At 45.7% G+C, this 18,898-nt stretch overlaps 1 protein-coding gene across 1 annotated transcript in view; it reads right to left on the minus strand.

Moving 5' to 3' along the window:
• Nucleotides 1–18,898, minus strand: part of DNAH3 (dynein axonemal heavy chain 3) — a 79,081-nt gene that overhangs the window by 9,844 nt on the left and 50,339 nt on the right. Inside the window, exons 45-55 of the mRNA XM_083372441.1 lie at nt 17,328–17,471; nt 16,241–16,907; nt 15,418–15,583; nt 13,705–13,921; nt 12,503–12,685; nt 10,610–10,808; nt 7,146–9,287; nt 6,072–6,291; nt 3,321–3,565; nt 1,137–1,253; nt 70–227 (exon numbers count right to left, since the gene is read on the minus strand). Of these exons, the coding sequence (XP_083228567.1) occupies nt 70–227; nt 1,137–1,253; nt 3,321–3,565; nt 6,072–6,291; nt 7,146–9,287; nt 10,610–10,808; nt 12,503–12,685; nt 13,705–13,921; nt 15,418–15,583; nt 16,241–16,907; nt 17,328–17,471 (4,458 nt within the window). The remainder of the gene's footprint in view (nt 1–69; nt 228–1,136; nt 1,254–3,320; nt 3,566–6,071; nt 6,292–7,145; nt 9,288–10,609; nt 10,809–12,502; nt 12,686–13,704; nt 13,922–15,417; nt 15,584–16,240; nt 16,908–17,327; nt 17,472–18,898) is intronic.

The raw sequence follows: 18,898 nt of genomic DNA on the forward strand, positions 1-18,898 counted from the left end.
TAAAAAAAAATCACAGTCCTTAATTGTAGGTTATGATCTTAATACCATTAAACCTCATCTTTTTCTCACCTGGTACGTCCCAAAGGGTGGTATATAATATTCCCCTCCTGGAGAAAGTTTATAGCATTCCTGTGTTTCAATTTCTTGGCAATAGACGAGGGAGAGAAGTGACAGGAGGAGACGTCTGTCCTTGTCATCTGTCACTCTTCCACCATAATTACATTCCCCTGGAAACAGAAAAGCTACATCAGGAGAGCGAAGGGCGAGAAGATTTACACCGCAGGGATGCATATGGTTGTCATCTGGAAGGCACCGGTAGGAGGAAGAATACAAAACAGACGGGAAGTCTCTCTCTTTGTGGACATGCATTTCTACAGCTGGTGTCATGTCCTCGACTTACAACATTGGATGTTTTTGCATTGTCAGCTAAACCCTGGGCTCTTTTTACTAACCTGGCTAAGAATCTACCACAGGAGATCTGGACAAGACACTAACTTGCAAACCATTTAAATTTTTTTATTTTTTATTTTATTTTAATCCCATTTATATCCCGCCCTTCTCTGAAGACTCAGGGCGGCTTACAATTTAAGCACAAACCAATGTGCTTAGCAGTAGCCTTCATTCTATGTATATGCCTGCTTATTAGGGCTTTCGGCCCCCGCCAAGCGGCATTATTACAAAGTCAGCTTATTGCCCCCAACAATCTGGGTCCTCATTTTACCTACCTGGGAAGGACGGAAGGCTGAGTCAACCTTGAGCCTGGTGGGATGCGAACCTGCACTAATTGCAGGCAGCTGGTGTTACTTAAGGAGGCATTAGCCCACTGCTCCACCAAGGCTCCATAACTGGGGTACCTATTTTATTTTTCACTGCTGTAACATTAAACCATGGTTTTGCATTATGTGAAAGTCCTGATGGTTTGGACAGGGTTCACACACACTGGGCTCAACTTAATGTGAATTAATTTGATTTCGATTTGGCACAGTAGCAAGTGCCTGCCATTGTTTTTAACCAACCTTAGCCCATGGCTTAACATTCGTGTGAATGCATCCACTGCAGCTTGTTTAATGAACCATGGGTACAACAGATCGGGTCTTAACCGTCATATGCACACCGAGTCACAGGGTGCCTTGTACCTGTAAGATATGTTAGAGCTTCGAATGGAGTTTCTTCATATTCGTTCAGAAACATCTGAATTTGCCTCAAGCTGATTCTAAGGTCAGATTCGTTGAATTCATACGGAATATTCCAACCTGTCCAATTCGGGGGGGAGGGGGGAGAGAAAACATATAAGGAAGACTTATTCTGACACTTCTGATGAAATGCAATCTTAAAATTATGCTATAATAAATGAGTTGATCCTTAAGTTACCACAATAGTTTTTATTGCTAGGGAATAGGGATGTATTTGTATTATGACGTGGTTCTCTCTGGGAAGAAACTCTCATTAGGTGAAAGTGCCACGGGCAGAAAAGCTTCTGTCAAAAAGGAAGTAGCCATAGCAATAGCACTTAGACTTATATACCGCTTCACAGTGCTTTACAGCCCTCTCTCAGCAGTTTAGAATCAGCCTCTTACCTCCAACAATCTGGGTCCTCATTTTACCAACCTCGGAAGGACGGAAGGCTGAGTCAATCTTGAGCCAGTCTGGATCGAACTCCTGGCATTGAGCAGTCAGCCTGCACTGTAACAACTGTGCCACCACAGCTACCTTCCTTCCTTCCTTCCTTCCTTCCTTCCTTCCTTCCTTCCTTGCAATAGACTTATATACCGCTTCACAGTGCTTTACAGCCATCTCTCAGCCTCTTGCCCCCAACAATCCAGGTCCTCATTTTACCCACCTTGGAAGGCTAAGTCAACCTTGAGCTGGTCAGGATTGAACTTCTGGCATTGGGCAGAGTCAGCCTGCATTGTAACAACTGTGCCACTATGGCTGGCTGGCTTCCTTCCTTCCTTCCTTCCTTCCTTCCTTCCTTCCTTCCTTCTTAGCAATAGACTTATATACCGCTTCACGGTGCTTTACAGCCCCTCTCTAAGCGGTGTAGAGAGTCAGCCTCTTGCCCCCAACAATCTGGGTCCTCATTTTCCCAACCTCGGAAGGACGGAAGGCCGAGTCAACCTTGAGCTGGTCAGGATTGAACTGCTGGCATTGGGCAGAGTCAGCCTGCATTGTAACAACTGTGCCACTATAGCTTCCTTCCTTCCTTCCTTCCTTCCTTCCTTCCTTCCTTCCTTCTTAGCAATAGACTTATATACCGCTTCACGGTGCTTTACAGCCCCTCTCTAAGCGGTGTAGAGAGTCAGCCTCTTGCCCCCAACAATCTGGGTCCTCATTTTCCCAACCTCGGAAGGACGGAAGGCCGAGTCAACCTTGAGCTGGTCAGGATTGAACTGCTGGCAGTGAGTTACCCTTCAATGCTGCATGCTAACCCCTGTGCCACCACGGCTCTAGTAACTTGATTGCATAATTTAAAAAATTGTTTTAAATGTTTTTAAATTGTTTTAAACAGGTCCGCCGTAACTCTGAATGGTCTCTAAGAATTTGGTTGTAAACTGAGGACGACTTGTCTTTAAAGAATACCCCCAACAGAAACATGAAGGCTGAAAAATAAGATTATATCCCAGAGCTGTAACCATATGAAATACCACTGTATGGTGCAACATTGAAGTCCAATATTAGGGGCAGCGCAAGGGTGAACAGAATGTGAAAGATGTGTGTGTATGATGTATGTTATTATTTGTAGTTTTGACTTGTGTGCAGCGTGCACTGCGGACAGCACTTAATTTCATTGTGAGTTACACAATGACAATAAAGCTATTCTATTCTATTCCTATTTCTTATTCCATTCCATTCCATTCCAAGGTTCTATTCTATTCTATTCTATTCTATTCTATTCTATTCTATTCTATTCTATTCTATTCTATTCTATTCTATTCTATTCTATTCTATTCTATTCCTATTTCTTATTCCATTCCATTCCATTCCTTTCCATATTTTCTATTCTATTCTATTCTATTCTATTCTATTCTATTCTATTCTATTCTATTCTATTCTATTCTATTCTATTCTATTTCTATTCTATTTCTATTCTAGTCTAGTCTAGTCTAGTCTAGTCTAGTCTATTCCATATTTTCTATTCTATTCTATTCTATTCTATTCTATTCTATTCTATTCTATTCTATTCTATTCTATTCTATTCTATTCTATTCTATTCTATTCTATTCTATTCTATTCTATTCTATTCTATTCTGAGCCTTCAGGCCATTCAAGTGGGACAACTGCAGTGCAACTGGGAAGAGCCACCGGATTCCCTTTCTCACCCAGCGGACCAAAGTTTCTCCGTTCTTGCACCAGGGCGTGGAAGAAGCAGAGCCCAAACAGCATCTTGTGCCAGATTTCCTTTTTTTCACAGCTGCTAAAGAAGGCGGGATCGGAAATCGGGTCATTGAGGTAGGAGCGGAGGAGGTTCGCACGGACTCCTTTGGGCGGCTCGTTGGTCATTTTGATCCCATTTTGGAGGATGCTGACCGGAAACTTTTCCGATGGGTAACTGGTCAGCCACAACCTAAGAAGCAAGAAGAGAAATCTTCAGACGTTCTGGGGCTCCGTCACCGGAGGTCGGAGAGATTGGACGGCCATTTGTCCAGAAGGATACAGGGCAGGGGTGTCCAACCTTGGCAACTTTTGAGACTTGTGGACTTCATCTCCCAGAATTCCTCAGCCAGCCTGCTGTTCGGTTTTCTTGCACAAGAAGGGGGTTTGGACTAGAAGACCCCCCCCCAAGTCCTTTCCAACTCTGTGATTTTGCTAAACTGAGTTGAAACAATTCTTGTGCAATCCCACGAATTATTTTCGTGTTCAAATCATGCTAGAGTTGTGTTGCAAATGCCCCTCCTCTTCCCTCCCCTAAATTAAATTAGCTTTGTTTTAGGGCTTCCACGTTTTCTTTAGCAGGCTAATTTAAAAAGAGCTTTTTAACTAAGCGCCTGATGAAAGAGAGATAGGGCTGAGAAATTACGCTTCCTCCCTCCCGGGCTACTGAATTCGAGCAAGATAGCTTTTCACTAATCTGTTTTCTCCACCATTCCTTTATCGAATTCCTGATTGCCTTCGGTAATGGGGCCAATTATTCAAACGGCAGTAAAATGCCGCTGTCTATTGCAGGGTTTCTTAAACTCAGGAACTTTAAAAAGTGCGGACTTCAACTCCCCCAATTCTCCAGCTGGCTGGAGATTTCTGGGAGTTGATGTCCACACGTTAAAATTGCTGAAGTTCAGAAACCCTGTTCTAATGTGCAAGTCAAAGGTCTGACTTTAATACAGGTAGCTGTGATCACAACGGCGGCTAGAATTTCCACTGCTAAGCAAAGCGAGTTGCACCTAATTTTACAGTTGTTTTTGTCTGTATGCGAATCACTGCACTTCTTAAAGGGACTTACACGGTCGTTAAATGAATCTGACCTGCTCTAGTGAGGAAAATGGCGGGGCAACAGACAACGATGTTCACATGCCACGGCAACCGTTGTAAATATACGTCAGTTGCTGAGCGCCCCAATTTTGACCGTGGGAACGCTACAACGGTCGTAAATGGGAGGATGGTTCTAAGGCACGTTTTTCAGTGCTGTTGTAACTTTGAAAAAAATTGTATTGGTTTTATAGGATTAACAAGCAGGGTAGGGAAATAGGGATTTGGAATAGGGTAGAGCAAAGGTTAAGGGACACGGTGGCTCAGTGGGTTAGGACGCTGAGCTTGTCGATCGGCAGTTTGGCGGGTCGAATCCCGAGTGCCGCGTAGCAGAGTGAGCGCCTGTTACTCATCCCAGCTTCTGCCAACCTAGCAGTTTGAAAGCACGTCAAAATGCAAGTAGAAAAATAGGGACCACTCCGGTGGGAAGGTAACAGCGTTCCGTGCGCCTTTGGCGTCTAGTCATGCCGGCCACATGACCACGGAGACGTCCTCGGACAAGCGCTGGCTCTTCGGCTTTGAAACGGAGATGAGCACCGGCCCCTAGAGTCGGAAACGACTAGCACGCATATGCGGGGGAACCTTTACCTTTTAGAGGAAAGGTTAAGGGTAGGGGTTGGGGTATATACATATATTTGTGAAGCAATACAGTGGTTGGGTAGTCAAAAGTAGCAAATAACAAGTTGTTTGTAGATAGTTCAGATTGCATCAATCAAAATTCCCTCTCTGATTCCCTTCATTTTCACATAGTCAAAGTTATTAAGTTAATACGTTTCTAGTTATAAGCTAGTCAATTAACAAAGTTTTCAACATAGTTAGACTAATACATATCAAAATCCTGTTTTTAAGTTTTACCTAACTGCAATAAAAATAGTGTAAGGTAGCCTATCATATGTAGAAAAGAGATTACTTTTTGGGCAACCTACAATTCCCTATTTCAGTAAAGAATAATTCTCTCGTCTACAAAACTTACATTGTTCATTACAAATCATTCTTGTGATTTTTTTTTAATCCCATTTATATCCCGCCCTTCTCCGAAGGCTCAGGGCGGCTTACAATCTAAGAAGCACAAATCAATGTGCTTAGCAATAGCCTTCATTCTATGTATATGCCTGCTTATTAGGGCTTTCGGGGGGCCCCAAGCGGCATTATTACAAAGTCAGCTTATTGCCCCCAACAATCTGGGTCCTCATTTTACCTACCTCGGAAGGATGGAAGGCTGAGTCAACCTTGAGCCTGGTGGGACTCAAACCTGCACTAATTGCAGGCAGCTGGTGTTACTTAAGGAGGCATTAGCCCACTGCTCCACCAAGGCTCTAATTTTCATCTAATTTTCATCTTAACTTTGAGCGGGCGCTAACCAAGGGTTGTAATTCAACCACGACCTGCCTGGGGCTATCAAACAGCAACCCTGATTCTCACTGAAGCCACCAATCGATACTCTCGTTTCTCATGAACATTCAGAGGAATGAAAGTTTCTCCAGGAAAGAAAGAACAGAGAGAAGAAAGGTTCCTTGGAAGGGAGGGACGGATATGCTTGTGAAAAGATCTCAATCGATCTACCACCTCCAGGTCCCATGGAGAAGAGACTCAAGTTACATTCTTGCCTGAATTTGGTGTGGGTATTCTCAGGCACGATGACTTCCTCACAGATTTTTTCCAAAGCGGGCATCCAGCTGGTGGCCAGGTGGCAGTTCTGCAACACCACCCAAGTCCCATCCCCGATGCCCTGATTGATCATCTTGGCTGCGATGGGGCCTTGTCCTTGTCCCAAAGAGATGGTCTGGATGCTCTCCATTCCGAGATCATCGGCAAACTTCAGCAAACCTAGTCAAGGAACACAACTCAATAAACGCGTGGGTCATTTTAAAGAGTCAGGGCCATTTTTTTTTAAAAGTATGCACACCATCCCCATAAGCAAGAAGGTGAGAACTTCCAAAGTTGCTGAACATTGTCCTCCTCCACCATTGGCTGCTGGGAATTGGGGTTCAATAACGTCTGATGGGTGCAGGGGTGTCCGCCCTTGCTAAAGATGGTGCCTCTTTCTGTCCACCGATCCTCAAAGGAAGCAGGATGATAGTCACAGATCAGAGGTCTTCAAACCTGGCCCTTTTGTGACTTGTGGACTTCAACTCCCGGAATTCCTCAGCCAGCGTGCCTGGCTGAGGAATTCTGGGAGTTGAACTCCACAAGTCATCAAAGGGCCAGTTTTGAAGACCCCTGTTGTAGATGTTTGCCAGATTCAATTCAGGAGCTTATTCTATGAAGCTCTCTTGTTCAGTTAGGTCAGGGGTCTTCAAACGTGGCCCTTTTATGACTTGTGGACTTCAACTCCCAGAATTCCTCAGCTAGCGTGCTGAGGAATCAAGTGGCTGATTTGATTGTGTTGTTGCTACCATAGGCTATGGAGTGTGGGGGGCTATGGGTTTTGTTGTATGGTGCAATTTTTTAAATGCTGTAATCACTAGGAGTCTCCTACGTGTGAACTGGGCCAGCTATGTAATTTGTTCAATAAATAAAACAACAAATACAATTTTGTTCTGAATCAAACCGGCATCTATGACCACTCTGAGGTAGGACTGCAATTTGGGGTAGAGAGAGAGAGATCGTAATTTCCTTTCTCTCCGCCAACAAAAGTCCAATCAGAATTTGAATTGAACTGTACTGAATTCTAATCTCACCTGCCATGGGATCCGCTCCGGGGGACAGTACAAAGATCAAGGGGGCGCAGCAATTGGAGTCATTGTAACTTCCAACTAGATCAAAGGTCGGGGGTTCAATGTAGGTCCTCCCCATCTTCTCCATGATGAATCGTTGGGTGGCTGGGATAATTTTATCCGGTCGCAAACACCGGAGCACCACCATGCGGTCAAGACCCGTCAGCTTATTCCACCCATCGGGGAACGCTTCTTCATGAGGCTTAGCAGAATCATAAATCGCTTTCCAGGCCGGGACGTGGGACTCAAAGTGATCCATCAAGCAGTTGAGGTTTTTGAGGCCCGAAGAGCGGACAATCTCAGCCCAAGCTTTGTCGCTCAGCCACTCAGAGGCCGGGTTGGGGTAGGGGTTCTCCAGGGCCACCCCTCCGGTCAATAAGAAACGCCAAACTTCGTCGTCTACTTCGTCCTTCCCTTTCAAAATCCCGATGGTCAGAAGGAGGGAGAAAAGCAGCTTGTCTTTTTCAAACAAGGACCGGCAGACATTGTTGTAGATGCTCACAGTGAAGTGGTCAATGATGTGCTCAATTCTTTCCTCCAAGATATCGCTTTTTTTACTGTTGGCCAGCGACTGGACGTAGAGGTGAATGAACCAGGTCAAGGAATACTGGTACATGGGTTCAATGTGGGCCAGATCAGAAATGCAGAAGAAGACCGTGGCGGAATGGACTGCCACGGGTTTGTAGCCCATCCGAGTAGCGTCAATCTCCATCTCCGTTACGGTAGCAATTTCCTGCTTCTCGGAGATTTCTTCGGACAGCTCCTTGGAGGACGAAAGGACTTTGATGGCCGTCTCATCTTCTAAGATGTTTCCTTCTGACTTGGAGAGGACTTCCAGGATCTTATCTTCGATTTCCTTCAGCTGCTTCTTGTTGGCTGCACTCTCAATAATCAGCTTGTTCTTCTTTTCTTCAAGTTCCGGTTTTTCTTTGGCGGCCACGATTCCAAGAAGCTGGTCTTGAAGTCCCAAAGGAGTAATCATGAAATTGAGCAGGCAAACCTTCACCGCCACCTCCGGCAGGTAATGAGGGTTCCTCAAACGAGTGGTCATGTAAAACCGAAAGTCTTTGGAGAACTCGATAATGTTCTCCCCAAGTCTCATGTACTCAACGCCCTGCTGCTTGAACGTTGTCTTTAGCAGAACGGGCTCCAGGAAAGCCTCCAGCTCCTCGCCGATATTTTCGAGGAGGACCGGCGTTCCAAACTGGATCGCGTTCTCCAAGGACCTGACGTAATTGGTGTCGGATAATTTGATGACCGAGAACTTGTTGCCTTTTTCCATATTCTTGACCCACTTGTTGGCTTGCCCTTGAGGGTCGATCATCAGAGCCCATCGCCGGGAGTTGGAGACGATGATGCCGTTATCGATCGAGAAGGAATCGATGGGCAAGCCGGCAATCTGCCAGGCGCGGATCTTGACCGGATCCCCTAAAGTGTTACTCAGGCTGAAATCGTTTGAGCAAGGAATGTCTTTCTCCTTGCATAAGGCCAGCCACTTCTGCTGACATTCCAGACGGTAATCCACGGTGAAGGCCCCCAGGTAAGCCACCGTGCCCGAAGACAGCAAGACGTCACCGGTCAGATCCGTGTAGCGGATCCCCAGCAGGCGAGCGGCTTCGGTCCACCTCTGCTTCTCGCCGCCTAATCCGCTGATCAGTTGCTCGGCTCGGACCAGCTTCTGGGAGCATATCTCAATGTTGTCCTCCAGCTCTTTCTTCCGGTTATTCATCTCTTCAAACTCGTCATTCAGAGCCTGGAGGCGGTCCATCAAGATCTTAAGCTCCGCACGCTTAGTGTTGAGTTTCTGCATCTGGATGTTGAGCAAGCCCTCCGCCTCTCGGAGACGCTCCCGCTTGGGGGCAACGACCTTGGCGACCCGGTCGTAGACCTCCATGGCCCTCACCCACTTGCATAAGCCTTCGCAGGCCGAAGAGACGTTTTTTATGACGGCAGGCTGGAAATCAGGGTGGTTAATAAACCTCTCTCGGATTCTTTTCATTACTACTGCGGGAATGTTATCTTTGTCATATGCCTTTAAGCCTTCAAGGAATTTCAGATCACCCAGCACCTTTTTAGAACTTCCCCAATAGTCTTCAATCATTTTACCTGCATTTCACAACAGAACACATAAACATGCACACATTTAATACTAGGCAACCTGTGCACCATTGGGTCATTATTACAGTGATATTTCCTTTCCTAAACAGAGAATGACCACAGGTGGATGAAAAAGCAGTGGAAGCGGGATGACTTCTGACTTCCTGCTGGCTTCCCCATTCCTTCTGGGAATCTTGCAGGCAGCATCAGAGATCTTATTTCCTTCCTTCCTTCCTCCTTCCCTCCTTCTCCTTCTTCCCTTCCCTAGCCTTCTCTTCCCAACAGTCAGATAAGTGACTGCTGCTGGACAGGAGAGGGAGCAAGGGATTATGAGATTGGCTGGGAAACTGTCACAGAACATTGAAAATGAAGATCACATAACCGCAGCAGCAGCCAATAGCACCGAATCAGCCACAATTTTCCATATTTCCTCCCCTCCAAAGCCATGGGCCCCAGAGCCTGTAAGTTAGCCCATTTGAGCTACCCTGGCTCAAAAATTATTTCAGAAATGATTGCCCTGTGATGCACTGTCTCACCCAATTAGCGGCCACGACAACAAGAGTCTTAAGTAGTATGTAAATGTTGAACAAGATAAGGGAAATCTGCAGAGCATCTAATACAGGAAATAAGTCTTCGGCTTTCTTTGCAACGATGCTTCAGTAGTCACCAATTTCTTAAAATGAAGGTGATAATGGGAGATAATGATAACCCATGAGCAGCAAAATGAACATCTTCTACCGCTCAGTAATATTACTCCAGCAAGACAGAGGTTGTCCTTGTTGTGATTCAGTGTCAGCCTGTGGTTTCGGCAGCTGAATCGGACAATTCTGAGGAGGAGGAGGAGGGGTTTGGAGAGCCTTTGGTTGCAGATGCATCACAGAGCTCTCAGCCAGGCCCCTCCCATCTTGTTCCTCCTCAGACCCAGCTGTGTGAGCCTGAAAGATTAGACGAAGACGATCCACAGCTGGCTCTGTTCAAGGACACTCGAAGCAGGAGGCAGACAAGCAGAAGTGTCAAAGAAAAGCAATGAGGCACCTCGGAAGGAGGCAAAGAGAAGCCACGTCCTGAGACTGTTGTTTAAAAGGGGAACGTGTGGGAGGTGCTGGTTGCTGAAGGCAACCATTTGCAGAGCTTCTATCGTCTCGGTCTGTATTTGTTTTACTCTGTTTTGAACTGTTTCGTTTAGTTTTTGCAAATAAATTTGGTTGGCTTAATTCCAGCCTCTTGAATATAACAAAGGGGTTGTCCCTGACATTTCTGCAGGGCCGGTTGTAGGCTGGAACAGAACAGTCCTTTTGCAAAATCATCCTTATCATCCTTATTGTCCTTACCACTTCCAGACGGATCTGGCTTCCTCTCTGGCTTTATCCCTTTCATGACACAAATGCTCTCCATGACGAGTTTGACAGGCCCCGGGGGATTCTGCATGGATTTGACGAGAGAAATATCTGCAGGGTTCAAGGTGTCCAGAGCCGAAAGGGCAGCCTCAAGAGCTGGCATGGCCTCTGCCAGATCCCCCTCGCATTCTTCCTGCAATCACATACAAGAACCACCGTTCTCAGCCACCCTTTCGCATAACCCATCATGCACTCAACATTAAGAGAATAACAAAGCTGGAAGGGATCTTGGCCATTTTTACCGAAACCTTCTGCTGGGAATGGAGGATGAGAACCCTCACCCCCCCCCCCCACCAAAGCGTGAAGCTGACCAAAACCAATCTCTTTCCAGAAAGAGGTGAGTCTAGAAAACCCGGTTTGGTCCAACCCCCTACCCAGACAGGAAGACCTATGCCATTCCAGACAAATGGCTGTCCAGTCTCTTCTTGAAAACTTCCAGTGTTGGAGCATTCACAACTTCTGGAGGCAGGTTGTTCCACTGGTTAATTGTTCCCCATTATCAGGAAATTTCTCTTTAGTTCCAGGTTGTTTCTCTCCTTGGTTAGTTTCCATCCGTTGTGTTAGGCATATGATTATAGCCTACCTGGTTGGGTTGGAAATATATAAACCATGATGTTATAACTTTAAGGTGCTAATTGGCCAATGGGTGTGTAAGTTTTTCCAACGGCCATAAGAGGGAGGTAGGAACGTGGCTTCTCTCTCTCTCTTTGCTCTCATTGTTTTTTGCTTTTGGTTTACTACTGTGTTAAACCTTAGGAACTGTGTACTTGGCCTTCAGACCGGTAAGAAGACATTGTATTTTGGATACTCCCTGGACTGTTGCTGTTGCTTATCTGTTGTTCTTTGTTTATGACCTGGAGTGTTTATTCGGATTGTGTTTTTTTGTTTTTACACCTAACAGTAAAGTATTTTTCTGTTTATCACAACTCAGTGTATCTGTGTGGTTACTGTGTGACTCTTACTATTCTCAGTACGCTTTTACCTGTGCAGGTTCTTGATAACTCAGGAAGCACTTTGCACAACAATTTTTTTTTTTTTTGCTAACACATTGCTTCTTGTCCTGCCTGCCGGTTACTTTGGAGAAATAGGTTGATCCCTTCTTCTTTGTGGCAGGCCCTAAAATATTGCAAGACTGCTATCATGTCATCCCTGGTCCTTCTTTGCATTAAGCATTGCTTCCTGTTAAGCCAGAATCATCATGAGCACAAAACATCTATCAAAACACTGGATTTATAAATCTCCAACTTGTTAACTTCATAGACCCAGTCTTCTAGCTTTCCTAGACAAGTAGTCTGCTTGGTCTTCCTTCCAAAAAAGCGAGGAAATATTATTAAGCGGCGCCTACTCAGCTTAGCTTTTTAAGATCAGCTATAGTTAATTCGGTGCTGCCACCTAGCTGTAGCATGGTTTACAATCCAGAGTTTGCAGATGGTCCTCGCTTAGAGACCACTCATTCAGTGATCGTTCAAAGAGATGACGGTGCCGAAAAAGTAGGTTTACAAACAATGCAGGGTCCCCTGCAGTCACGATCTCAACTCGGGGTATTTGGCACCTACGACTTAACAACCACATGCAATTTCAGGGCTGCCACAACTGCCATCGTTAAGTCAGCACAGCCACGGGCGTTTCACTTTGTGACTATGTCAACTTAGCGACAGAGCTGCCTGTCCCAACGTCCTGTCCCAATTGCAGTTGGTAAGTGGGGACAACCTTTACATGCATTGGCCAACTTATGCAATAAATAACGCTTAAAGAAACCACGATTTCTTTGTTGAATTGTGGGAAGAACGGTGCTCTGATGGGGCACCAATATCCAGAAGAAATTACCTTTATCCCCTGGGCCACCGCGGCGGCTTCGTTGGCCTCCTGTTCATCCGCAGCCACCAGCTCCTTCTTGGCATCGACCTCGGCTGTTTCCTTCTCGATGTGAAGCATCATTTTCTCCGTCTCTGCGGAGGTTTCAATCAGCTGAGGCTGAAGAGCCGTCAGCTCTACCTGCATGACTGCAACCTGCAAGAGATCAGCCGGGGAAGACGACCAAGCTGGATACAATAAAGCAGGACTTCTCAACCGTGGCCACTCGAAGATGCACAGACTTCAATGCCCAGACTTACAGATTTCAACATTGCCTTGTCTATTACATATTCAGTCAGTTTTACTTCATAGATAAGATGGCAGGCAGGCAGGCAGACAGACAGATAGATTATGGATGGATAGATAAATAAGGGATGGATGGATGGATGGACGGAGTCAGTCAGACAGATATTGACAGACAGATAATGGATGGATAGATGGATATGGATGGATGGATGGACGGAGTCAGACAGACATTGACAGACAGATAGATAATGGATGGATATGGATGGATGGATGGATGGATGGATGGATGGACGGACAGACAGATAGACATTGACAGACAGATAAGATAATGAATGGATGGATGGATGGATGGACAGTCAGACAGGCAGATATTGACAGACGGACGGATGGATGGATGGATGGATGGATGGATGGACAGTCAGACAGATATTGACAGACGGATGGATGGATGGATGGATGGATAGACAGACAGAGACAAATATTGACAGATAGATAATGGATGGACGGATGGATAGATAATGGATAGATAAGTAATGGATGGAGAATGGATAGATAGACAGATGGTAAAGGATGGATGGGTCCATGGATAATTGGGGGCAGTCTTGGGCCTGGGGGCTAGACTATTCGGTGCTATTTGGGGAGGGGGACTTGAGCGTCAAACACAGCTGCCCTGAGCCAGCTTGTGGAAGGGATGTGAAGCAAACAGGCTAGACTTTAAGTCCTAATTTATAATCCTCATTTCTTTGGACCAAATGAATCACAATCCCAGGTCACAATAAGCTGCCCTTCCCAATTTCTTTGACCTGCTTGCAAGAAGAATGAAAAGTGGGAGCAAACTGGTTAGGGGACCAGAGTAAGCCACAAATCTTAGCTTCCGACAAAAACCACCGTTAACTATTCCTTTGCTAGTAATCCAAGCCCCGACGTACTTGGGAAGCTGCAAAGTCAAGTTTCTGAAGGCCTACAAGGTAGCGGTTCCTCATCATGTCCACTTCGTGCCGTTTGGCATTGAGTAGGGTCTTGAAAGTCAGAATTAATTCCAAGTAGGACGTGGGAGTGACATAATTGTGTCTTCGAAGAATGTTGTAAAAACTAACCGAGAGTTCCCTTACGCTTTCTTGGAAATACTTGCACATGAACACAACCCTGCAGGAAAACATTGACAGGTTAGACATAGTTAACGGGATCAGGCGGGTCAAAAAAAATCAGATTTTGTTTGTGAAAATGCAACAGCCGCAGAAGTCTGGTTAAGTACAGGCAGTCCTCGATTTACGGCCCTAATTCACCCCAGATTTCTCTTGCTAAGCAAGACAATTGTTCAAGAAAGGTTTGCTCCATTTTACAACCTTTCTTGCCAGGGTTGTTAAGTGAACCCCTGCAGTCCTTAAGCTAGTAACACGGTCCTTAAGTGAAGCCGGCTCCCCCATTGACTTTGCTCGTCAAGGCCGCAAAAGGGGATGCCGTGAACTTCGGATACCGCAAATGTCGTAAATACGAAACGGTTGCCAAGTGTCCAAATCTGGATCACGTGACCACAGGGACGCTGCAATGATTGTAAGTGTGAACAATGGCTACAATTCACTTTTCCCAGCGTCGTTGTAATTTCTGATGGTTACTAAACAAATGGTTGTAAGTCAAGGACTATTTGTACTGATTTAGGAGGCTTCGGCGGTGCATATAGTTTAGGTAGGATTAAGGCAAGCGGGCAAAGTTAGTTTGAGCGAATATGCACCCAAAATCAACATTAAAAAAATATGTGGATACTGTTCTGTCCCAGCCTACGTAAGTCCTTGTTATGCTCTGAAGGAACCGCAAGAAAGAAACCAACCCCTTTTATTATTCACAGACCTGAGTCAATGTCCAAGGGAAACAAACACAGTCCACAGAAACTCGATCCTCAACACGAACCTTTGCCCTCGGCAACCCGCACCTCCCACACCGTCCCTTTTATTATGCAGCCCAGGCGTGGCTTCCTAATGCCTTCTCCTTTGCCTTTGGAGCCGCCCCGTTGCGTTCCTCTGTCCTACTCGCTTCTCTTGCCAACGCTTTCATGCATCCTGGATATTTCCCAGCTGTGCTTTGTCACTGTCCAACTCAGACTCCCAGCACAGCTGTGTTTCAGCCTGAGGGCGAGTAGAGGGGTCGGGCGCCTTGTCAGACTGTAAGTCCTGGAGCTCCTCAGAGCCTTCCTCTGACTCTAATGTCACTCCAGGACCCTCCTCCTCCTCCTCTGAGTCCTCAGACTCAGCTGCCGGATCACAACAGATACTAAAATGGACAAGGGAGCCAATCATTGTTATAAATGACATTCCTCCTCATCAAAAGACTCAATAAATGCCATTAATAATGATCACCAGCCACCAACTTTTATAAAAAAAGCACAGATGTCTGCATTTGGCTTTCACTGATGATCAGCTTTGAACTTATTACATCATTTGAGTGCCCTGAAACTTTTAACCACGATTTTCTGTCCTTCCACCATATTACATGGCAAGAGGTTGCCAATTGTTTTTGCAGCTTCCTTGTTAGAAAACCTCTTAATTTGCCCCGCAACCACTTTTATGCCGAAAAGCAAGTTCATCGAAGCAGAAAAGAGGAAGAAGGGAAGGGGAAAACAATTCTATAGACATTTTATCACATACGATTTTCTTATTTCATCCTCCAACTTGACATCTTCTAAGAATTTGTTGGCAACCATTTCCAGAGCATCTGTGGGCCACCTCTGGAACCAGTCAATAGTGCAACAATTGATCAGCGAGGGGAACATCCGTAAACGATTCCGGAATGCATCTCCAATGGGGCTCATGGCTGAAAAAGAGATGATCACCCTTCTTCAGATCTCCTGAATCCATTGTTAGCATGTTTCTTGATCAAGTTGACTGGAGGTGTTGGATCACAAGCCCCCGCTCCCCCCAACTCCCACGGCCAACCTGGTCACATTTACAGAAATTAGGCTGAAACAGGAACAGGCTTCATAAGTAAGGAAGCCATGGTTTGACTTAGCCAACATTTGTCATGTTGACAAATACAGCCAAGGCATTTTTTCCCCCACAGTGTGTTCAATAAACAGCTTTACCCATATCTAGGTATCATTTTGGCTTCATACACTCAATTAAAAATTGATGTATCCTCTCTAAATGTAGGCCTTTTTTTTCTTGAGATGCCAAATCAAAAGACTCTACACCTAGACTTACTTAGTAGGTTTTTGATGAGATGCCCTAGAACTAACCTAGAGCATATAGATTTTTCTTGAGATGCTGAACTAAAAGGCTCCAGACCTAGACATATCTAGAACCATGTGTAGTTTTTTTCTTGAATCCAAAGGCCCTAGAACTTCCATACCTAGAACAATGTATAGATTTTTCTGGAGATGCTGAATCCAAAGGCCCTAGAACTGCCATACCTAGAACAATGTGTAGATTTTTCTGGAGATGCTGAATCCAAAGGCCCTAGAACTACCCATACCTAGAACAATGTGTAGATTTTTCTTCACACGCTCAATGAAAAAGTTGTACATGGCCAAAGGTGTGGCTTCGATTCTTCTCCCTTCTGTCCTCGCCGCACTCTGCATTTTCTCCACAATCTCCGCCTTCTCGTCTGCGGCAAAAATGTTGGGCACATCCCCCGTGTTCAGAAGCATGTTGATGTCCTCCACGAAAGACTCGTCTTTGATCTGGTTGTCGCAAAACAAGAAGACCGTGCTCTTGTTGGCCACCCCCGACTGCAACATGACCTTCTTAATGTCCTCTCGCCACTCATTCATGCTGTAGAACTTGGTGATCTCAATCATGAAGAGCTCGTAGGAGTTCATGAAGGTGCCCAGCTTGGTGGCACTCTGCCGGCCGCTCCCGCCGATGCCCACCAGCAGCAGATGGCCATTGTCCTGCTTCAGGACGCGACAGATGCGGGAAATGTGCTCAATGGCAAATTTGAACATGACCAAAGGCATGGGGGCCTTGCTGATGTTGTTGAATTCCTCCAGGTAGTACTCCATGACTGATGTCAGCTTAGGCAAGTCGGTGATCTCATCGTATATCTTCTTATCGCTAGACGGCTTGAAATAGTCTCCAAAAAAGAGACTCCGGATGTTATTGTCCGTGATTTTGCCAGTACGAGACAAATGGCTTAGTACCTGGGGAAGAGGCAGAAGACGATCTTAGATCATTAGGGCATTTGTGGCCGTACGTCAAGGGCTAACGTATTATTTTTACATTGCCTCCTAGAGCAGGGGGTCTTCAAACGTGGCCCTTTGAAGACTTGTGGACTTCAACTCCCAGAATTTCTCAGCCAGCATGCACTGGCTGAGGAATTCTGGGAGTTAAAGTCCACAAGTCATCAAAGGGCCACGTTTGAAGACCCCCTGCCCTAGAGTCTTAGCAAAAGGACGGGCTACCCCACGGAGTGAATCAATGCACCTCTACATTTCCTTCTCTCTCTCTGTCAGACTCTGCAATGCAAGCTGCACAACCGGGAGTGCGGTAATGAGGGCTTGTCGCTGTCCCCCTCAGCAGAACCACCCCAATAACCACTGTCTCTGCTTAAAGAGGCCCACCTTTTCGACACTCTGTTTAAAACAGTCTGAGGTTGTTTCTTTCATCATATTAAAAAACACCTCTCTGTCGCTGGCGTCGATCAAGCGGTCGTAAAAGACTCGATATACTTCATGTATCCAAAGCCTGATCAATTTTTCTCCATCCTGCCAAACGAAAGGAAGAACGGGAGGGGTATTTTTTTTAAAAACAACAACAACCTATAAGATCAAATCGGGGACAGATTAGACAGATAGAAAAAGATCTCCGTTGCTCAATCATCAGGTGCAAATCACTGGGAGCATTTGCTGAGTAGAAGAATAGAAGAGTTTCTCACTGCTTATCTATCTATACACAAGACTCTAGTCAACTAACAGCCAAGCTATGTTGGCACTAGAAGATAATGGTCAACGGAATTCACAAGGGGATGGACTTGAGCCTCTTGTAGCAACGCAATGATTTCAAACTGGTGATGTGCTTAACTCTGCCCTCCAACTCGGTCTGCTCACTGTCTACATCATTACTTCGATCAATCAGAATGTCTTTAGTAAAGGTTATCCAACAGTAAAGTTTAGTAAACAGTAAAGTTTAGTAAAGGTTATCCAACTGCCAACCTAGCAGTTCGAAAGCACATAAAAATACAAGTAGAAAAATAGGGACCACTACGGTGGGAAGGTAACAGCGTTCCGTGCGCCTTTGGCGTCTAGTCATGCCGGCCACATGAGCACGGAGACGTCCTCGGACGAGCGCTGGCTCTTCGGCTTTGAAACGGAGATGAGCACCGGCCCCTAGAGTCGGAAACGACTAGCACGCATGTGCGGGGGAACCTTTACCTTTACCTTTATCCAACAGGTATTAGCTATGCAAGACCGAATGTTAATGGAAGCAATTTTCTACAGTGCCCCAAATTTCCTCTAACCTCCAAACCACACAAAAGTAGCAAGGTGCTTAGCCATCACTTTGAGGCGGGAAGACCTAATGTGGGTTTTATTGATTGGGGTTACAAAAACAAAAAAAAAGGTAAGAGGACCTACCTTGCTGTGTCTTGGGATTCTGTACCACGCAAGGCGTATAACAAACGGAGAAGGCCAGAAGACGCAAGGCAGACTCAAAAGATGGCAAGACAGCATCAAGGACACGCCAGAGCAGCATCCAGTAACAACGAGGGAGGCGCCAGAAGTGCAAGAACCATAACTCTGCACCTCCCTCGACACTCAAAGAGAAGGAGAAGGAAAAAGAGAAGAAGGAGGAGGAGAAGAAGAAGGGAGAGGAGAGGGAGAAAAAAAAGAAGGAGGAGAAGGAGGAGAAGGAAGAGAGAAAAAAGGAGAAGGAAAAAGAGAAGGAGGAGGAGGGAGAGGGAGAGAAGGAGAAGGAGGAGAAAGAGAAGGAGAAGGAGAAGGAGAAAAAAAAAGGAGGAGAAGGAGGAGAAGGAGAAGGAGGAGAGAAAAAAGGAGAAGGAAAAAGAGGAGGAGGAGGAGGGAGAGGGAGAGAAGGAGAAGGAGGAGAAGGAAAAGGAGAAGGAGAAGGAGGGAGAAAAAAAGAAGGAGAAGGAGAAGAAGGAGAAGGAGAGAAAAAAGGAGAAGGAAAAAGAGAA

This window comes from Vipera ursinii (genome assembly GCF_947247035.1).
Source record: "Vipera ursinii genome assembly, chromosome: 13".
NCBI classification, from domain to species: Eukaryota; Metazoa; Chordata; class Lepidosauria; order Squamata; family Viperidae; genus Vipera; species Vipera ursinii.